The 23,613-nt window shown below is 41.8% G+C and overlaps 1 protein-coding gene across 2 annotated transcripts in view; it reads right to left on the bottom strand.

Annotated features, from left to right (window-relative positions):
* LOC306698374 (guanine nucleotide-binding protein G(o) subunit alpha) overlaps positions 1-23,613 on the bottom strand; it is a gene marked incomplete at its 3' end in the record, with an annotated part of 82,780 nt that overhangs the window by 8,837 nt on the left and 50,330 nt on the right. Inside the window, exons 4-7 of one of the 2 annotated variants that reach the window (XM_079162649.1) lie at positions 17,119-17,279; positions 8,153-8,281; positions 6,181-6,310; positions 983-1,136 (exon numbers count right to left, since the gene is read on the bottom strand). In XM_079162649.1, the coding sequence (XP_079018775.1) occupies positions 983-1,136; positions 6,181-6,310; positions 8,153-8,281; positions 17,119-17,279 (574 nt within the window). The remainder of the gene's footprint in view (positions 1-982; positions 1,137-6,180; positions 6,311-8,152; positions 8,282-17,118; positions 17,280-23,613) is intronic. The other variant, XM_079162650.1, reaches the window with a different exon arrangement.

Below are 23,613 nucleotides of genomic sequence, written 5' to 3'. Positions count from 1 at the left end.
TTGCCACGCAGTCAAGAGCCTTCATTTGTTATAACACTGTTGAAATGAGTCTGATCTCAGTGATTGGAGTCATTTTTTTTTTTACATCTACTTGGCTCTGAGCCATGAGCAGCACTGTGGTTTTTTCTGTCTGCTTCAGCAGCAACTTCATGAGAATAGGCTCAAAGTCTGGCCGTGGAAAAGGATGAAGAGAAGAAGAGAAGAGGAAACCGGTTTGGAATTCTAATTCTCTCTTTCTCACAGTCTTGCTGTTTTGGTTTCTCTCCATCTTGCTTTCCCACAGTGTTGCTTTGTTCACTTTTTTTCTTTCTCATTTTCTCACACTCTTGCTCTCTCCGGCTTTCTCATGTTGTTTCCCCCCCTCTGTTGTCTTATCTCTAATTTTCTCTTGTATCTAGACGAGCACACTCCAGCTCCTGTCCATTGGACTCCTGGTAACACTCCTGATTATATTCACTCTTTCACTGATTCACCTCTTTATACCATCTTTGTTTCGTTCCAGTCTGAGCCTAAATAAACCGAACTACAGGAGGTACAAATACTATGCTTGTAACCATTAGAACTGAAATTTAAAAAGGAAAGCGAAACTCAGAAATTAGCTGGAAAATGTGAGGTGGAAAGAGGACATCTACGAATGAGTAATTCTATCCACACATCACTGAGATCAGATCAACACGTTCATTTGAGGAAATATATTTAAAAAAAAGGTTAATGTCAATACATCTTTCAAAGCAGTGACCCAATCCCAAAGCACGCTAGAGTTGGGTTTCGTGTTGAAATGCTTTGTCAGTGACTCTTTGATCAAAAACTTGTAAAGCCTTAAAGTTAGGACTCTTTGCCTTTCCTTCACTCTTTCTTCGTAAATACTGAGTGGGGGAAGCTCTTCCTCAGCAGCTACAGTGCCTACTGGTGTTCATACAATCATGCAGTTTATAGTATGAACTGACAATAAAATATCACTGTCAAGTGCATCGATATGTACCAGTGTACTCGGGGAAGCAGATGGACAGTGGAGACTTGGTGATCTTGCGTTCAAAGATGTCCTTCTTGTTCAGGAAGAGAATGATAGCGGTTTCCTTAAACCACTTGTTGTTACAGATGGAATCAAACAGCTTCAAAGACTCGTGCATACGGTTCTGTAAAAGAGACATTACCAAGGGTTAAAAGGGCTTTAAAACACCATCTTCTGCATGATCATAGTAGATAAACACACACACACACACACACACACACACACACACACACACACACACACACACACACACACAAAACAACCAGACAAGCATACGTGCAAATGTGTTCAGAAAACACATGCACACAAATAGGCAAATCCAGAACACACACACTACATACACACCACTAAAACACAAAGAGGAACTGGGTAAATTAAAACGAGAAAGCAGAACAGAAGTACTGAGGAGTTCCTCTTGTCTACGGACACACCATATCCTGCTGCACGTTGAGTGTGTATATCTGTGTGCATGTGTGTAAATCAACACATCCGTAACAGCAAGTATTAGTAAGCTGAATGTTGTAGCTGAGTTAAACGAAGCCATGCCCTACGAGTGATTAAGCTGTGAGTGAATACATAGCTTTAAAGGTGCCGTGTGGAGTGTTCGGCCACTAGGGGCACCAACGAGCAATGCTTAGAAGAGGCGGTCTCTGTATTGAGTGTTTTTCGTCATTCTGTCACACGTACTTGAGGAAATAACTTGCTCACCGTGAGCAGAGGTTTATGTATTCTGCAGGAGGCAGCAACAGCGTGTGGAGGTAATTATATAGGTTGCAGTGTACCAATGAAGGAGGTGAAGAAGAATAAGCACCCTGGTGTTAACGATGCACATTTAAATTAGCTTTGCAAATATTTTTAGGGAGGTGGAACATTTGACATGTTTCTTAAGCCAGAAACACACAATGCCTTTCCGTGGCAAACGTTAAATGTAAACAAAACCAAAACAGTGTTTACCATAAAAAAGCTCCACGGGGTGTATAAAGCATTAACGCTATATCTAAAGCAAGATTTAAGTCATAGATGAAGACACAACCTATCGGGAGGTTTCATACCTGTCTGTGGGTGGAGCATCTGTAGAAGATCTGACTGCTGATTGGTAAGAGAGGACAGTCGATGGCGAGAGTGACAGGAGTGGAAGGAGCCAGAGATGCTGCAGGACGGAGTTTAGAGCAGGAACAGGAAATGCAAGGGACCCGCTCACCCACCCACGGCCTACGTCCTATATGACACCCGCTTTAACCCAAACACACATACAATATACATACACACCCCTAGTGCTGAAAAGAAAGTGTTTAGAGGCAGAAGTGTTCACCCAGAGCAGCTGTCATTATACCGTGTAGCCTGCGTGACGTTTTCACAGAAACAATACAAAGAGAGGCAGAGAAAAACACAATGCAAGCAGTTCTTAAATAGAAAGAAGGGAATTAAAAAGCAGAAGAGGTATGTGTTGTACTGTGTGTGTTTGTGTCCAAAAAGCACATAGATATTTAGATAGACATATACAGTCAAAACCTTTAGCATGGGGCCGGTGGTCTTTTACATATTGTCCTCTCAAAAGGACAATAAATGGAAGGACAAAATTAAAAGTATGGAGCTTTTTTTCCTATCTTTATTCAAGAGATTTGATTACATGATTTCACGTTTGTTGTAATGCTTTCCCTTAAAACCTTGTCCTCGCACTCAAATAGCCGAGGTGGCAACAATCTGCCCCTTCTTCTTAATACATCCATGGTCGGCCCACATTAACACATCTACTCGCTGTAACTATACTGAAGTCTTGTAGTTCCTTTCAGAGCTCAAACTAAACACACTCGGGCTGAAAGTGCTCTATTTACACAGAGTCAGCAAACGTTAGCTTGATGCACAGCTAACATTAGCTCTGCGTTAGCTCTGAGTGTGAGGGCAGGGTTCTGGGGGAAAGCATTACGAAATCTGAACCTGAAATCTTGAGAGTCATGCTCTCAAATTGAAAGACCATGGTCTTGAATTAAGGCATGAAAAAAGCTCCGTAGAAAACATTATGCCTCTGGCCCCAGCGGTCGCCAGCGCAGAGGCATAAACCAACACACCTCGTTAAATATCATACAGGTACTGCAAATGCCAGGGTGTGATTCTTGAAAAGTCATTGAATTCAGTTTCCTAAAAAAAGAAAAAGCCTAGAGGAATTTAATTTACACAAGTCTTGAATGTTTTCTCTGGTGATGACAAGTTATAAAATGTTCTGACTGCGGGCTGATGGTATCCGTTAAACATCAATAAAGTAAAAGTGGGATTTTTGGATTGTGCATGCAGGAGGTGGTGCTTTCAGAGTTTCAGTCAGCATCATCACAATTGTAGCGAACACTGCTAAGTGTAGCTGCTAGGAAGCTCATAGACTCATTATGGGCAAGTGTCCATTTTAGCAACGACTTGAATAAATGAATTGATAATTCATCCATCCATTTTATGCTGCTATTTCAGGTCCAGGTCACATTAATTCAATTAATGATATCATTTGGAATTATACTGCAGGGAAGTAGTGGGAAATGTGATATCATATTTAACAATCATATGCTATATTGTCCCTACTGGCTTTCCATCATACTTTCATACATCGGAAATGTTTTCTACGTGGTATTAAAAAAGCCTGAACAACGTTAGTGAGCGTTGGGTATTGTCCTGGTATGTTTCAGGATGTCACCATCTATGACTCTCTGACTACACTGCATGTGCATGCTAGTAGTCACCCGACTTCAACGAATACCCGGGAACACTTTCAGTCCAAACCCTACAACACGTATATTTAGACTGTGGTTTTATGCTAAATAAAGCCTCTAAAGTAGCCTCTTAACCCATGTCCAGACAGGAGTAGTATTATGGCAAATAAAACTGGCATTCCAATTAAATTCATGGTTATCAGTGGTTTTAATGAACTACCCAGAGGAAATACATGCATGACTTTATCGCTCTCATTACTGAGAATGGGGTGTTATCTTCAGGTCTTGATTGTAGAATATCTTTTCTGCACAACTACTTTTTACTTTCTGGATCACATGCGTGTCATTTCAGACACGTGTCTGATAGCAGAACTGAGAGAGGATGTGGGTAGAGAAGGGGACGATAGAGGATTTTATCACGGATTACGATAAAAACACTAAGAACAATAAGTAGATCGTGGTAAATTTCCATTATCGGGATATCGAGAAGCGAAATATAGAGCCTGATATTTAAAATAGCAGAATTAACATGAAAGAAAGAACAGAATCGCACGTTATTTTTGTATTCACTTTTTGCCGGGGGACCTTTATGATTTATGATTACCTTTTAAGATCATTTGAGATTTGTTTGTATTTAACCAAAAAGGGAGATGTTTGTACCATCTGTGATGCAATAAAATGATGTGTTTATTTACAAAATGAAAGCTAAAGTGTTTACGGTATATTTGAGTGCCATGTCAAGAGTTTTTAAGCATATTTTGATGATTATGGGGATAATATCACTGCACTACAGTCTGATCATTTGAGGTCTTGCCAGGAGACAAATTGGTATCTTTGCCTATTTTACAATGAATTTCTCCCTGAAATTGTGAGTTTAGAAACACACAATTGCTTTTCAAAGCTTAGAGACGGAAATTGTGTTTCCTTTTAATGTTGCCAATAGAGGAGAAATGTTCTCCTCTCAAACACGATAGCAGCCATACTCAAAGTATTACCATGACTTCACATTGCCGACATTTGGACAACGCACCATTTAAAATGGACTCAGATACACGACACACACACACTAGAAGCTGTTTGTGAGTGTGTTTCATGATGTATATTGCCTCTCTTCATCTGGCGTTCTTCTGGTGCTCCCAGCTCTGGGGGAGGCTTGATGACATCTGCATGAATACAGCAGCTACAGAGCAGTTTCCCAGCCCAGAATTCTCAGAGGAAACACTTCAGGCTTTATAAATAGCAGCGAGTGTCGTGCATTAAAATCAGCTCATTTGTACGCGGTCTTTACAGCCACATGGCAGGGTGTGGCTTTTTGTTGAGGAAACGCTGAGCTGTGACTGTGTTTTAGCTTGTCCAGAGCCTTACATTAACCAAATAACACACAGGTCTACATGAGTAGTGAAAAAACACGTGAAAAATCCTGCAATTTAAAGGTTTTTAATTATATATCATGTTGTATAATCACCTGATATTTCTGTGTTAATTTAGTATTACAGCTCTTTAAAAGAAAGTAAGTAAGGTGAATACAGGCATCACATAAACGTCATCGATGATTTCTACCCCGACTGTATATCTCATCATTTACAGTCAGCATGATTTGCCTTTAGAGCAACTTGGTGAGCGACCATACATGACCATCCCATTATTTAAAACAGGTCATTTGCTTTGGCCAGAATGCAACTTGGTTTGCAGTGTCAGCATAGGGAAGAATGATTTGCATGGACTAAAATAATCTCCTCGTGTATTTTTCCATTGGAACCATCCAACAGAGATAGAGCACTGCTGGATTAAGTGTTTGGTTAAACAAACAAGCCCAACAAGTATTTTGAATGTGGCCCTCAGCAGTATTCTGTTGATTTATTTACATGTTTGGTTGTGATACCGGAGGATGGCGTACCCAACTGAGATCCAGAGGAAACATCACGGAATTCCATAGAAATTCACATTGTGCTCTAGTCGTACTGGAAGGAATGAAGACAGACCGGTGCGGATAGTTCACTATTATTAAATAACACCAGATATTTAAATAGATGCAAAATGAGACCTTATTATGTTTCTCTGTATGTACCAGTCATTCCAAAAACAAATATATGAAATGGAAATAACAATATTTAAAAATGTGGCTTAATTATTTATCAGCTCATCAAACAGCACCACTGACATTTATTCCACCCTGTCTCAAGCTTTTACACAGGCTGTGTTTAATCTCAGCTTAAACACCGTTTCTACACATAGAACACTCTATCTTTAAATTAAACTAGCTGCTATGTAGCCCGTGTCTGAATGTATTAGGGGACCCTGTTGCACATCCCGAATCTATAAAACATCATTACTGATGCCATCTGACAAAGTATCCTTTAAAAGGTGTGTTCCGATATTTAAAAATGGGTCATGAGGCCACTAAGTGACAGAGAAACAGCATCAGTGAGACAGAATGAGAGAGAAGATGCACATGTGAACATCCGTCCTTACCGTGGTCTCGTCCTCATGCAGCACCTGGTCGTATCCGCTGAGCGCCACACAGAAAATGATAGCTGTGACATCCTCAAAACAGTGGATCCACTTCTTCCTCTCCGACCTCTGACCTCCCACATCAAACAGCCTGATGGACAGAGAGACAGCCGTGGATCAATACACACACACACACACACACACACACACACACACACACACACACACACACACACACACACACACACACACACACACACGCACACACACACACACACAGAAGACCGTGTCTTCTCATTCACTTCTTACTTACTCTTATGTGCACTAATGATTAAACTGTACAATGAATGTTGCAATGTTTCAACTGTGCAATACTCTGCTAATTCTACATTCATTGTATACTGTACATTTCAATACATATTCTTATTTATACTATTTTTGCATTTATATTTAACATACTTAATCGATCCCACATCTCAGCATTGTTTATTCACTTATTTACACGTAGGTCATATATTGTATGTGTTTGATGCACAGCTTTGCACTTAGTTTCAATATTTCTAAATCCTTATCGCTTCTTTTTAATATTTACTTATATTCTCAACATATAACTGTGTTATATATTGTAGCATTGTGTACATAATTTAAGTTTAAAAAAGTCATTTTTTATAATTGTAGCAATCCCCCCCCCCGGTGAAAAGTCTTCTGAAGTCTGGGAGCTTCTCAGTTGTGGTTGATTTGTACTGTAGGTCCATTCATAAACTGGGACTATTTCTGGTTTCTGGCCCAAGTCCATAAAGTGGTTCTAATCCTAGATATTGTCAACAGCTGACTTACTGTTTCAATACCCAAGTGTATGCTCAATAAGTCTCATATTTTTCTAACCTTTTATTTTCTTATTCTGTGTTTGAAAGGCTCAGTCAGTCTCTCTAAACTTTAATGTATGCACAATGTGGGATCTCGTAAATTCTGGCGGTTTTCTTTTTCATTGTAAGTTGTAACGTACACATTTGTTGATGTCAAACGGTCTAAAGGTCATTCTGATTTGACCTTTCCCTTTTTCGGGCCCGTTTCAGACATTCAGTTCACACACTGTATATCTTACACCAGGTGGACCTTTTTCCAACCCAGTAAGTAATTCACCTCGTGTCTTTATAAGCTTGGAATGACCACTCTTATGTATAAGTTGTAATTTTGTGGTGTGTAGAGTACACTAGACAGACTACTACCAGAGAGGAGTGCGTCCCAAGTGAAGTGAACTCGGTTCCACATGTGATGGGTATATTGGTGGGTAGGTTGATGGGTTACACCCAGTACAGGAACACTGCAGTCTCCCACACACTGCCTGACTGCCAGTAACAGCAATTGAGCTGACAATATTTAGGCATCTCAACGAAAACACACCCAGCAGCACAACGCCTACTCAAATGCTAGAGTAACAGTAGAAAGCATCAGTCAGCAGAACTGACGTTTAGGAGTATCGTGTAATACATCTGAACACACAATAAATAATATGTGTGTGTGTGTGTGTGTGTGAGTGAGAATGATTGGGTCAGAAAGTGAAACACACATCAGTTGAAGTGTGATGGTGCATCCATCCAGAAAAACAAGTAGTTCCACAGTTTATTAACCTCTCCGCTCTGTGCCTATCAATACTTCCGTATATATGTGTGTGTGTGTGTGTGTGTGTGTGTGTGTGTGTGTGTGCACATGCACACAAGAGGGGCAGACATATTAATTAAGTTAGAGGTCAGTAAAAGATTTATGCTTCTTTTCTCCTCCTACCATCTGAACACACCCCTCCTCTTTGCCATCATCCTCACTGCTACTTGCTCTAATTGAATCAGATCTCGTTAAAATGACAGACAGCCATGTAGACACTTGTTTAAAGCGTTTCATCACATTAATTACAGACTGGAGTTTCTACATGGATAAGAGGAGCAGACAGAGCGATGGGTAAAATAAATGTCAACGTTATGAGTTAAATACTGACCTGAAGTGGAGGTTTTTGAAGGTAAAGTGTGTCTCGACGATGCCCGTGGTCTTCACTCGGGTCCTCAGGATGTCCTGCTCCGTGGGCTGGTAGTCTGGGGCACCAATCCGATCTAGGCTGTCTAGGTAGCTGCACGGACACAGAGACAGACACAGAATGCAAATCAGCAGCAGTCTTCTTCTAGTTTAGCTGAACAAGATGTGGTAGGTCTGTCAAGCTTTGGATTTGTCCACATGCTGAAGTGCACATGAGGCTGTTGTGATAGAGGTCCTGCTTTTAAATAGCTTGGAGAAGTATTTTCTTTTATAGCCTTTTTCATGCACTATAACTACTGCATGCAACAGCATCCTGTACGGTTCATCCACCAAAATCATCAACAAACTACAATAGATCCAGAACTCAGCTGCCCGTCTGCTCTCCCACTCACGCACCAGAGACCACATCAGCCGCAGTCCTTCAAACCCTCCACTGGCTTCCCCATACAGCAAAGAATCCAGTTCAAGATTCTCCTCATCACATACAAAGCCCTTCATAACCTCGCCCCTTCATACCTTTACGGACCGCCTGCATCGACACGCTCCCACCCGCAACCTCAGATCCGCCGATGCCAAACCTCCTAACCCTACTCTGTCCAAAGCACCGGACCTGGGGGGGGACAGGGCCTTCTCCATTGCTGCCCCCTCCCTCTGGAACTCCCTCCCCCAGCACCTCAGACATGCTCCGTCACTCACCACTTTCAAAACTGCACTTAAGACTCATCTATTTAAATCTGCTTTTATCCTGTGATGCAATGTATGTATGTTGTTGTTTATTACTGTTATAACGTCATCTCTCTGCCTCGTTCATATTGCTTTCTTTTATTGTTTCTGTCTTTACCATGTAAAGTGCGTTTGAGTACTTTTTAAAGCGCTATACAAATACAATGACTATCTGCTTATGTAGTTTGCGGACGTTAGCATGGCGGCTAACTAGCTTACAGATAAGAGTGTTAAGAGAGTTACAAGGCCAGGGAGCACAGCTTTAAGTAACTAGAGTTTGGGGGTTACAGGTTATCACATTGATAGTGTGGACGTTGGTCCTGGAGTCTACTAGAGTCTATAGGCTCAGGTTAGCGTCAAGCTCTTACTTGGATTTGGGAAAGTTTACATTCCAGCAACCCCGGCCATTGTTAGCTAAGATAGCGTTGAGTTTGCCAAATTCATCGGTAAGTCCTCAGTGTAAGAGCCTTTTCTCTTCTAATGTTGAAATTGAAAACATACTTTTTGAGGACGACCTAAAGTCCACATCACAACGATAACGACGACAGTGGAGAACCGTATGGTTGGGATTACTTTTCAGCACGACTGGATGAACAACACAGACACTGACAGCCGATCAAAATCCATTCGAGTTGAAAGAGCGTCATGTCCGAGCATGCAGCGCGACTGTTAACAGAACATTTTCCATCATCAGTGTGGATGCTCAGCTCACATCGTTATTGTTCTTGGTTCTCGCCCTTAAAGTGTAAACGTACAGTAGCAACAGTAACTGAGGGGGGGCTGCGCTTGTTCTGATACTGGTTCCTTATAATTCTCTTCCTTTGAAGTCTTCCATTAATCCATGAGTAGCTCTGTGCATCTCACCTTTTAGACTCACGTAGGCCTCAGTAGCTCAAAGGGTAGTTTGCTAATCACACTGAGAGAGTAGGAGTGTGATCACTTCAACAAAGGAGCATTTGTTTTGCCTATATCCACGTTGTGTTACAGTGTAATGATGTAAGTCATGGCTCAGGTGGCTGAAACAGTAAACATTACATAACAAGCAGCATGTGACAACCACCCACTGGATTATGTATTAATAATAATAGTAAATGTGTAACTCTCCTGACTGCAGCGGGGCAACATTCTGTTCCCTACATGCTCCCTCTATGGGAGGTCAGAGGTCAGAGGTCAGGGTAAGGTACAGCTCAATACTGTCAGAGCAGGTAGAGCAAGGAATCTGTAGTCACCTTTTACAGTACATTCAAATCTAATTATTTTGATTAAATGGAAAATAAAATAATTGTATTAATAATCATTTGAATTATTACGTTGTAATTCCAGCGGTACACATTAAATTAATAAAGGCCATCAGCCCTAATTTGCATATTAAATACATATGGAAGCTATGTTGCTGAGGAGCCACCTGGTAAGAAGTGAGAAAGGGAAGTGGGTGGGCGAGATGACTCGGTCTATTCAGTTATGTAATGGAATATCCCTGGAAGTGGACCTTTATTGTTTAATGTAGAAGAATAAATCAAATAATCCTTAATAGTACAGCTCAGAGATTCATCTCACAGAACATGCAGGGCAGCTCCCTGGCTGAGAGATGATCACTCTACCTCCGTACTGTATCCATCCACCCTACCATCAAGAACAAATAGGGGACATAAGGGTGAAGACAGAGCTGTGGCTTCACTACTTATTCACTTTTACAGCATGTACAATCTTTTATTCTGATTGGCTGGTGTCTCTTATGCTCTTGTAACGCCATGTTCTTCGCCTGCGCTGACAAATCGCCGTGTAACGTCCTTGAAAGCGCTCATCCTCATGTATTCTCTTCTGAAACACAGCTTCACTTCTAAACCCAGGTGCAGAGAGAGGTCAGAGCAATACAAATTACCGTCAGACATTATTGCTATTCTAAGCCAACAGAGATGGGCCGACAGAAGAGCAGGAGACATATGAGCAGAAAATATACCAACATCATGCATCCATTTAGTGTAATGGATCTAAAGCTTTTACTTATAGATCGGTGAGTGTTGTTTCAGAGCTTTTATAAATGGATGCCGAGTTACTTCTAAGAGAATGAGGGGGGAAAAAAAGGCTAGAGAGGGGAGGGGATACTGAGCTAATGGTCTAAACACACACACACAGCTTCAGTGATAATAACTATTGATTACACAGAAAGCAATATTGGGTTTAGAGCTTGGGGTGTGGAGAGGAAGTAGATAGGGAGAGCTGAAAGGGGGGAGACAAAGAGAATGTGAAAGGCAGAAAACTGTTTTCTTTACAGGGCCACAATGAGGGAAAGTGATCTGCTGTATCTTGATTTATTTGGATTGGGAAATAGAAACATGAACCAGGTCCTAAACACATCTGTCCACTACACTATAGCATCAGCTGACTGGCTCTTACGTAACATTCTGGCTTAATAACTAGAACTCTATCAAAAGAAAATGAGTGAAAACCAAAAAGGGCCCTGAAAAGATAATCAAACATTATAGGAAAATGAACAAAATGCCTCCAAAAGCAGATTTAGTGGTGTTTGCTTGTTATGTATGTAGAATTTCTAGAAACAGAGCGAAAAGAGAATCTACATGGAAAATAAATACAACCGAGATCTATGAGTTAAAGCCTGAAGAACATTGCTTTAACAGACACATAAACCTACTCTAACCTGAACTTCAGGCTCTCCCCACCATCACCGCTTCCATCCTCCTGCAGCATCTATTGAATATTATTTGTCCAAAAGAACAAAGTTGTGTGTTAGCATGTACTGAATGTAAGAAAGTGTCCTGGTTTCTGTATGCACAGTGCAGGTGATTAAGAAGAGATGGAGGTGACAGAATGAAGGTTTACACCTGAACACCTGAAACCCCGAATGACCTTTTACCACCACAGGAGGTTGAACCCTCTCTGAATAGAAGCTGTCAGCCCACTGGTCACGGTTCCCACCCCGCCGTCTCTTTTCAGAGAAAATGTTTTTTGACAAGAACTTACATTCATGCATTAATGTATGCTTCTTGTGTAGCCTTGCTTGTAGACGGCATGCAGTATTGTATGTAGAGCACCACTGCATTAGTCCCCATGCTGATATTATTCTTCACGCTGCACTAAGTCGATTAACATCACATCCCAGTTAATTCTTCTCTGATTTCCCTGGTGATCTACTGTATTATAGATGGTCACTGAAAAGGTGTTAGGCACAAAAGAGAGGCAACCGCAGAGAATGTTGTCCGTGAGGTGATGTGTGGCAAAGACGAGTGCGTTCGTGTGTGTGTGTTTCTGGAAGAGATCGACCGATTATCAGCCGCGATATTCGGCGTTTGTATGATATTTAACATATTTATGTTCACGAGTCAGCCGTCACTCTGTTTGTCACTGCTAGCAGGGACTTCAGTTTGCAGTGTAGTTCATACACCTCACTGATTAAAGCAGAGACTTGCACAGTAACACGGTGCTTCATGATCAAAGAAGTGTTTTTTTTTATTACATCTAATAAACTTCAGTCCATCCACTCGCTCTCTCTCTCCCCCGCTTACTCTCTTAATGCCCTGAAGAAAAGGTCTAAAGGTGCAGTATGGGAGTATTTCACTCAACCAAGACTTGCGAAGACAGTCTGCAACACTTGCAAAGAAGGTGTTAGCATGGGAAGAGCAACTGCTCTTAAAAACAAAATCAAAGACTTCTTTTGCAACATTTAATTTACCGTATGCTTGAAGGCATTCAAACTAAGTTCTGTGTTATTCTAAATTTTGATACTGAGAATTATATTCCAGTTCCAAATATCAATTATCGGTCTCGGACCTAAAACACACACATCGATTGATTCCTAATTTCCGGCATCGGAATATAAAGAGTTCCCAGTTTTCAGTAGCCTCCAGCACTTTTACATGTAATGTGAGTCATATTGATAATTTACTGTATTAACTCAAGTGCAATGACCCAACATTAGACATTATACATCAGCATGTGGTTCACAATAGCAATCAAACGAGGGCCACAAATTAGAATAGAGATGCTGTCCAAGCTGTATTTTTAAGTAAATGTCGGTGACATTTCATTATACAAGGGGCTGTTGACAACTACACCTGCAAGTGTATTCAAAATATGAGTATACACATATATACATAGAAAAGCACTTTAAGGCAGAATATGTTTACTTTGAAAACATGTCTGTGTGGTATGTTTTTTTAGTTTTTTACAGTATCAGCCCATGGGAGGTCGTCTCCACTGTCCTCCTTCATAGCTGTTGCTAAGTAACTGGTTTTTACATGATTAGATGTCTCCCCTACTGTGATGTTCCGACACATATTTACAAGCAGCACTTGTCGCTTCTACAGAAGCTGCAGCGACATGATGCAACATGACACGACCTGGCTATAACAACATAAACGGAGGCTGAATCGACAGAGGAAAAAGCCCCGTCATTATTTAGGCCAGAGAAGAAGATAAACCAGGAAATACCACACCGGCAGTGAATGCTCATCTTAAATCAACACCGATCAGATCACATCAATTTTGTGTCTTAGCCGTGAAAAGAAGCATGCTGACCTCTAAACATTAGGTTACCTGTGTTGTCAAACAGAAAATACAATTAACTATCTAGAAATGGACAAATAACTGTACCCATCGGCACCAGGATATACTGTGCTTATCTAATAAAATCAATAAGGCTGAAGTAGCTTTATAATAATACCCCGTAAGAAGTTCAATGATGTCATTAATCAAATGCAATGCAAGATGCGGAATCAATATCTGTAGTAAAGAATGGACAATGATGCCACTTTGTCTGACATTTAACATCAATTAGTTCTAAACAAGTATACTCAGACTGTCTGCTATTAGTGGGCACGATGCACTTCATCCGTTTAGTACTGCAGCCTTCCAGTGTAACAAGCCAACGCACCAAAGTCAAATCTGGTCCACTGTCCATTTAACTACTTCATCTGGCAGGGATAGTTTGGAAGTGGGGTTGGGTTGTATGAGGGAAGCTGACCGATAGGCGACCCCTCATGTACCGATCAGTGACCATTAACTGACAGGATTAGTGCCACTGCCTCGCATACAGGGTGTGGTTGAAGTTCCTAACAAGCCGCCCAGCTGCGACCCCAGGCAATCGAGTCACTTCGCTGAGTTAGCAGCTAAGATATTGCGTGCATTGTCGTGGACACATGCAGCCACTTCTCGAGTTAGTCTCCACCGCAATTAGTTTAGCTGCGATGTTGTCAGCTGTGTGTCGGCCTGGTGCACTCTGTCAGGGCTCCAGTCAGTGTGTGTGAGTATGTACAGTAACAGTAGCGGTACAGCTGTGAACGTAGCAGTGCTACTCCCATTTGACTACCTATGGATAACTGAGGACAAGTTGGTACATGCATAGTGCATACCCCCTGTGTCACAAAGGCAGGGTATGTAGATCATAAACAGAGAGTATGTGCATTGTAGCGAATAGGTCAGGACACGCAGGGCATCTGCACAAAGAGAGAGAGAGAGGTGGCTTGAGGCTGTACTTGCTCCTCTCAGAATAGAGACAAACGCATGTTAGCGTACATGCATGTGTGATTACACACACACACACACACACACACACACACACACACACACACACACACACACACACACACACACACACACACACACTAGGACCATAACCTTCTTCACTAAATCAGCAACCTTTAACCCAGGGGTGTCAAACATACGGCCCGCGGGCCGCATCCGGCCCGCCACGTCATTTTATGTGGCCCGCGAATCTACCAGCAAAAAAAAAAAAAATGGAAATCGCGCACGGCGGAGCTCCTCCCCGATCCGCGCGCACACACCTCCACCAGCGTATGTGGCAGCAGCAGCCCACCCCGCCGCCGACGACGACGAAGGAGCAGCAGCACCCCCCCCCCCCCCCCGCCGACGACGAAGGAGCAGCAGCAGCACCCCCCCCCCCCCCCGCCGACAACCGGCCCTTTGGGGGCAACCATGATGCCGATGCGGCCCCAGAGCAACAATGAGTTTGACACCCCTGCTTTAACCCAACTGCAACACCCGACAAGCGAAAAAAAAGCCTTTTCAAAGTAGTGATGTTAATAACAAACCATTTAACCGTTAACCGACAATTAGAATTTCCACCTGTCAATGCTGTCAGTTGAACAGTTAAAAGATTCAAAAACCTGAAAGGAGAACCGCGGGTCCACCTTAAAAGGTCAGCCCCCCCCTAAGTGAGCTTGAGTTGTTGCTAACTTCAGGGCTGACCTCCAGCTCTAACTTCACTGTTTCATACTCGTCATCACGCACGCGCCCTCTGTCCCTCTCAACCAGACACCCGCTAACGTTACGCCAGGTTTGAAATACACTGGCTGAAACCCTGACAGAGTGCAAAAGGCAGTTTCCTGTTTTGCTCATACTCTGCGGCTGGGCAGCTTGTTAGGAACTTCAACCACAGCTCCCCTGCATGCAAGGCACTAATGTTGTCGGTTAACAGCTGACGAATGATCGGTTGACGAGGATAAGCTGTGTTCAGACCCAAAAATGTAAAGTAACAACTTCTGCTCTTAGGGATTGTCAAGAAAGAGACACACACACACACACACACACAATTAAACAGAGTCATGTGATATCTGTCCTATCAGCTCATTGGCTGGTCGGCCTGTTCTGCTCCACAGGCCACAACATAATAGGAAGTGTGCATCAATCTTTAATGTGACATTTAACTCGGGCACACACACATGCGTGCACACACACAAACACACTCACACACACACGGTTACACTTACACACAGCGGATGTTGTTTGAGTTAATTGACCACATGTAAAAGTTGACAGGAATATGTTTGCACTTCCAAGATGTCTGCCGTGGGGAGAAATAACTAAGTGCTGCAACTTTCTCTCTTCCTCTGTCTCCATCCTTTTTTGCTTTCTCATCCCTTCTGACCGGGTCACTCTTTTTCTTGCCTTTTTAGTCTCATTTGTCCTGTCGGTCTGTATCATTCAATCATTTTGATGTGTTTTCTTTGTCCAGGCCGCTGCCCAGCCGCCTTCTCTTATCTCTGCCCCTTCTCTTTCTGTCTTTTCTCATGTTCTCCGCTCTCTTCAGTTTTCCTTATCTTCTCCTATTTCTTTTCTCTTTGTGTTGCCCCTGTGTCTGCATAAGCTTTGAGTCTGGACACGTATTTCAACTGGTAGATTCTCATCCAGATGGTGCATTTGATCTCATCTCAAGGGGTTGTTTTCTTCCGATTTTAGCCAATTTTTATGTAAAGGTAACTGTTTTCTATAAACCTTTACATTCTAAGTAAGAAATATAAATTCAACTAACAAACAATGTCAGTTAATTAACCCAGTAGTATAGTAGAAATCCAAAGCACAGGCATTTTGTGCATTTCTTTTCCCGAATGAATATCATAATGCAAAGACTCACGAACATAATTTAAAAGTATTTCCAGATGAGCATACTTTATACTTTCTCCCATGAAATGTACTGTTTTACTTATGTGGTATATTGTTTTGGTGCAGCTAAGAATGCCGTTTAATATGAATCCATGTCAGTGTATCAACTAAAGACAAACACAAGCTACATTCACTGCATCCTCGGTTGGGGCCTATGAGAGTGATATACGTGTACTGTATGTGCTGCACGCAGCAACAAATGTATACGACTCCATCTGTCACTCTACCTCAATTTATCTTAATATCACCGTGTATTTTCACTGCACAATTAAATATGGGCTACATGCACAAACGTGGCACTTGAAGGAAATTACTCCCCCACCTCCTCTCTCTCTCTCTCTCTCTCTCTCTCTCTCTCTCTCTCTCTCTCTCTCTCTACCCACACACAGGCACTGAGCATAAATCAGGCCCTGTACTTGTAATGGTGATTGACTGTGTGTCGTAACAGCTAGTGTATAATCACATTTAGAAGATTGTAAATAAATAAAGTGTGTTTGAGCGTGTGCTTGCGAGCATTTTTAGTTTTCTTTTTTCTTTTATGGTGGGTGGATGGATACACTTGCTTCTGTGCTGACTCAGTGATATGATACTTCTTGGGATGCTGGGCGATACCACCATCTTGCATCTTATTACACAGGGAACCGCCTCTCAAGTCTGTGTGTTTAATATTTGACATGTTCACTCATTTCTTTGCTAAAACAGGTGAATCAAACTAGAATAGGCTCCGTTTCACGTGTGCTGCAACAGCCAAAATAACCACGCAGAGACACAACGACCATGTGTACGTACTACTGCGCCGAATCGTTGAGCTGGTACTCGCGGGCGCGGCTGAAACACTCCTGGATGCCTGAGTCGGACCACAGGCGAATCATGGCGGAGAGCAGCTCGGCAGAGTAAGGCTCCGTGTCCTCCATACGACTGACCACGTCACACACCATCTTAGCATCCGCCTGGAGGAAACACAAGAGGGGAGAAGCAGGAGGTGAGTATTCAAGCACCACAGAGTGACCGTCACAGTACAAAGCATTTTGTGTGCGCCACTTGGTAAACAGAGATTATTAGTACGTTTGCTTTGCTCCTGTGCTGGTACCTCATATAACTCCACTACTTCACAACATCTGAACTGTCCCTTTAACGTGGATGGAGGACAGGAAAGAGAGAAGAGGAGGTTTGAGGTTACAACAATTACAGGAGGCGATTTCAGGAGATGACGGAAGAAGAGAACGAGATTATGGGGAGAGAGAAAAGAATGAGAGCATTTCCAGCTCACACTGGAACACACAAAAGTTAAACTCCATGCGTCATTACGAACCCTGAGTCAGTACAGATTCAGAGACACACCAGAAAGCTGCTGCAGATAATGGAGAGGCCGGAGTTACAATACCGTCTTAATATCATCAAATTGCAATGTGGGCAGAGACTGTTGGTCTGCACTGAAATCCTTCCTAGCAAAGAGGCAGATAAATCACCTCCTAGTAGCTGACAGAGCTAAAAACTGTCTTAAAACCAAAAGGTTATATGATCATAAAAGTCCTGCCAATAAGGTGCTTCAGTAGCTTCCTACATTGATTGTTTGATACGAGCAAACCATAAACCAAATGGTTCCTATTGTCACATTTAATGTTATAGACGAGGAGGATATTGGTGGAATTCAACATTGTACCTTTTCATGCAAAGATTGCAAACATGAGTATATCGAGATCGTTTATGAAACATTATACTACTTTTGTTTAATCTACATCAGACATGTTTTTTCTGTGTTAGTGGAGAATCTTGCCAGCTGCAGAAATCTCCTTTAGATTGCGCTGCCATTACTAGCATCTCGGACCTTTATACTCGTAACGTTTGGTGGCTTCCTATGCTGACACAGCTCCAGCTGCACACTTAAACTTCATGAATATTTAAGTATAAAAAAAAAAAACGTTACTAATTATGTGTATGTAATTATGTGTATGTATTTATATATATATAAAGAATCTTATTGAATAATATCAACATGCATACAGATATCTGAGCAGATGGTTTGTGGTTCGTCTTAAGGGATCTATGTGTAAGTCAAATTCTTTCAAAAAGACAATTGTGATCGGGGATGACTTTTGCTCTGTGTATGTGATATTTCCCCGTTAGGACTATGAAGTTCACAATAAACACCAAGTGTTCAAGTTTCAGTCAAATGTAATTATAACATTTCTTAAGTTTTATGGAAAATAGAAAATAAATGCATAACTGCTTCTGGCTCTGCATTACAAAATGCACGTTCATTGTTGAATATCTTGAAATTGCCCATCAAGGGAAGATATGCTAAATCTTAAAATAGATTTGTCTTATTTAGCCGGGAGATATCCAAATCAGCTGCTGTATGTTATTTTATTGGCAATTCCAAAAACAAATGATCGCTCCCAATGATTTCATTCATGCTCCGGTTGATGGTAATTTTACAGTTGAAAAATGACATAACAGCATTTTCCTGATAATAAAGCTTGGTGATAAAACTGTAATAGCTTTTATTGGCACAGTGTAAATATTCTGATTGCTTCCTATTAGTAAACACCAATTCCTTTAAATACATTACGCGCCATACAAATCAATCCTATTTCTAGAGATTCCAAATATACTTAACCCATTTGATGTTAAAGGTGCAATTTAAATCTGAAACTAAAAATCATCCTGTGTAATGTTACATCAGTGTAATTTCCGAGTCAGCAAGCTTGAAATATGAGAATCAAACACATAACTAATGGACCAACGGACCTCAGCATACGTCACTGGTGTGTACAATTTCAATCTACAGGTACTTTGACATTTCTATTACTGTGGCCTCGGAAATCTATGAGTCAGCAAAATGAATATGAAACAGAGTAAACACAGTTCAAGAATATAAATATCCTCTGCAACACTACACCTGGCTAACTCCATCACTGGAACAATATAGCATTATGTCCTGAAGAATAAAATACTTGTACCGATAAAAACAGAATAGGGTGGGGATGAGTGTTGTTAGTCCCTGACTGTAATGTTATCATTATCATTATAATTAGATCGCGCAGCACTCAGGCAGAAATAAATGAAGGCATGGACTCTTTGAGTTTCAACATACCCTTTACATTTGCAGCATGCTAAGCAATCAGGCGGAGATAATAACAGATTACGTGAGATTGGAGGTTTGACAACCTGATTAAAATCTGACCCACTCAACACCTGGGAGTCGCCTGTTGCAACCAGCGTAGCCTCGATACATTTCATACACTGAGGGATTCCAACAAGGCGGGAGGCTAACCCCACTTAGGAAAGTTCAAAAAGCTAATGATTTCAGCAAAGACTTCCCCACCGGACAGGGAAGGATTTCACAATGATTGTTGCTGATAAAATGTAATTGCTCTTACATTATATCAACTCAAAGCTTTCAAAAAAAGGCTTGATTCATTTGTCCAAATTCAACAGAGGAAGGCTTTGATATGCCCATTTAAGAAAGGCATCTCCATCTGTTTTTTTTCCTTTCTCTTATTATGCATTTATTCCCCTCTTTGATATTTGGATCATTCAGTTTTTCCTCTTTCATTTTCTCGGCCTATTTCTCTGATGGCAACATCATTAGTTTGGCAGAAGAATGTCGTTCCAAAATGTCTAAGTGTTGACATAAGTGAACACTTTGACCTGACTGTGAGGCTAGAGGGAGTCAAGGGGATCACCAAAGGCAGTAGGATTCATCCTCCAGGGACCATGAACACCTGTAGCAAATTTAAAAGGCAATCAATATATTAGCTATTGAAATATTTCACTCTGAACCACAAATGTCCACCTCATGGTGCTGCACGAGTTAGAGTCAGGGAATCACCAAACTTTTGGCCCAAAGTGGTGAACAGACCACAGATATTGCCGTCTCCAGAGCCATTTGCATGTTTTAAAAGCAAGGGACCCAAGTGTAATGTAGTGACCACACAGTAATATCACATGACTGTATCTGTTCATCACCATCTATGACCGCCTAAATAAGGTCCAGTTGCAGTCTCGACAAGCTTTTACCAATTGGTTTGTTTGCAAAGACAGTGGAAACACGGTCGGAACCAGAACTTAAAAGGCGACGATGCAGCTTTTTTTCCTCAATTGGTCGAGACTAAATTAACTGAACTAGAGGTGTAAAAGCGTCGTTAGTCTTCTACCTATATGGTTTGTGCGCACAGTTGCTTTGCACTGTAATAACTGGTTCATAAGACAGATTCTGCATTCATATGGCAGGCAAATGGACAAGATTTTAGCATCGGAACCAGTCTGGTTTCCATTTGTAGTCCAAGTAGCATCGAGCAACGACATTTGAGGGGACTTTGGTTGAATGCAGGTCATTGTTGAGGGCAAAAGAGTTGGAACGTATTGGCCAAAATGCAATCTGGGAACCCACTGGCTATGGTCTGACGATGGTTTACTTTTCTAGTAGCATCGAATTAGCTTGAAAATCGGCTACTTGACAATCCGGTCGTATGGCTTCTTCTCTCAACTCCAACTTCAGTCTCGCATCTCAAGTTTCCTATCAGACAGAAAACAAATGACGGGCAGACGGAGGAGGACGTCTTAGCCCTGATATCTACTGGCTACACCGGAACCCCAGAAATATTGAAGGCTAAATTGTAGTCGGCCCGAAAGCTGATGGGTTCAGAGATTGATAAGACTTCAGCCAGACCTGTCATTTCCTGTATTGTGGGGAGTTTGCGCCTTCCTGTCTATCTAATCATACCAACTCATGCCTGACCTCATCCATTCTCTCTCTCAGCCATTAGCCGTCCTTCCATCATCATCATCATCTCTGTCAAAGTCTTTCTATCTGACCTCTAGCTACATATTGCACTACAGTGTTTTTTGTATTTTTCATCTATCTGTCCTTCATCTCTCCTTCCATCTGTGCCTATAACCATGTTTGTTTTGTTCTTTTTCATTCGTCCTCCTCTGGCTTCATGTTTCGGGTTTTTTTTCCTCTCTCTTTCTCTCCTTTCTCCCTGTATTTCATCTCTGTCATTCTTCAAACCATCAGCGCTCCCTCTCTCTTGCCTGTCGCACTGTCCTTTAGTCAGTCTCTTATGCTTCTCCCCTCTCCTCCTCTTTGTTCTTGTTTACCCTTCCCTCTAAATCTCCCTCCCTGAGGTCAAATCAAAGCATTAATAAGCACGGCCATACACACATACATGATAGCTATAGCACTTCTACCACATGCACGGAGAAGACTGGTAGCTACAGTCCAGAGGCAGTCTGAGGCCTCCTGTCTCGACACAGTGACCTTTAAAATCTCTGAACTCTGTTGAATACACACACACACACACACACACACACACTGTGGGTGCTTTCACACCTAACCCATTTGTTTCTGTTCAAATGAACTCACTTCGTTTGTTCGTTTAGTACGGTTCATTTGGGACGGTGGGAAGGACCGCATGAAGCGCTGGATCCCGGTCCGCCTCCAAGCGGTGCGGTTCGTTTGTGCTGTGAGAGCAAAGGAACCAACCCAAAGGATTTCATGATAGTAAATATGTGATTTTAGTGATTTCAGCACAATTTCAAAAGTTAAACTACTAATAAATGAATCTGCTGATCATGAAATCTGTTCAGGAAGCGATCTCATTGATCTGTATGAGGCCCTGAATAGAACCTGTTTATGAAAATCAACACGTATGAACGCCAGCGCAGCACTTTTCCCTGATTAAAACAGCTGTGCTTGAATCCGACTCTGTTGTACCCTTTGTCAGATACTGTATACTGCCTGTACAACGTCATGTTTACTCCTCTTGGTTTGCTTGCTATTTTTGCATTATGGTATTTGTAATTAATTATAATTTGTTATGTAGTTTTAGTGCTACCATCTATTAATGTCACTGATAAGCGGGACATTTTGTACATGATCGTAAGGAATAATTCTTTGCGATACTTTTTTGAACAGAAATACGTTTCTCAAATAGTTATACTTACTGCCGCAGTTTTACTCTAAGTTGATGACGATAGCCTTGATGAATGTATACGTGTGTGTCTAATGACAGACAAGCTATCTGTTGGCCTGCTTTACGTCCCCGCTTGGACAGTGAATAGGCAATTACCAGTGCCGTCGTCATCATCAGCACCAAAAAGATTCATAGTGATATTGCATAAAACAACCCAAGGCACGAAACGTTCCCCTTCGTTGACGGAGCAGTGTGGAGGCAGAAACTCCAGATCTGTCGTTGTCCTCATCATCCCTCCCACATCCCCCGCATCTGTTCCTTTCTCTCCCTCTTTACCCCTCTCCCTCCATTCAATAGCCAATTAGAGCTTTCTGTAGGACCTCTCATATCACATATCTCTGTCATTGTCTATAGCCAGTTATCCAACCTCACAGCTCATTCCTCAAACACACATTCAACCATCCATCCGTGTTATGTGTGTGTCATCTAATGTAGAGGCTGAAGTGACCACAAGACACTTGCAATAAGAGGGAACAAATGCATCTCTGCAACGATTGAAACACTTAGAAGCAGCAGTGTGACATGTGAAGGTGGAGAGATGCGAGCGTGCAGCTGATCTAAATTAGTTTTCTCCAGCCCTGGTTGGATATTAAAATGTATGAACACACTGTGGTGCAATAATTCACTCCTGTTGTTTTATGGCTTCTTTTCACACCCTTAAAGTTTCATTTTGTGTTGATTTTGGCGGTCCCTGTTGACGCAAACACCAGAGACTCTTAAGAAAACATCTCATTTTACTGCAGCAGGCGTCTGACAGTCTGCTCCGCTCAGTCCTGATTCTGGTTCTCCCGCGCCTCCCTTCCCTCCAGCGGGCTCGGCATTACGACCTGGGCCTCCAGCATGATGGTGTCGGTGTTGGCCCCGCTGGAGTCCGAGCTAAAGCAGTTTCTGGTGAACCTGCATGGTTTCATCTGATTGTGCAAGGAATCCGGCCCGCTGACGAGCATTAAGAATAAAAATAGCCAACCTTCTCGCTGATGGTGTTATTTACTTATTTGGATCACAAAAAGGCATCGGTATTAAATTGAGACAGTTTCATAATCAGTTAAAAGTTCCCCAAAGGAACTTTAATGTAAAAAAAAAGAAGAAGAATTTTAAGTTCCGTGTTCTATTTCATGACTTCTCCTGATATTTTTAGGTCGGTAATTTTTGACAACACCTGCACCATTTACTGAGAGCTGTGCATTTGGAAAGTCCTCCCCCTATTTCCTTCTTTCTCCACAGACCACATTCACATCCTGTTTAATAATCTGCTGTAGTTATTTCACAAGAATCAGACTCTGCTCACACTCAGCACTATGAG

The sequence above is a fragment of the Pholis gunnellus genome (genome assembly GCF_910591455.1).
Source record: "Pholis gunnellus genome assembly, chromosome: 7".
Lineage (NCBI taxonomy): Eukaryota > Metazoa > Chordata > Actinopteri > Perciformes > Pholidae > Pholis > Pholis gunnellus.
This window is presented reverse-complemented; position numbering and strand designations above follow the sequence as displayed.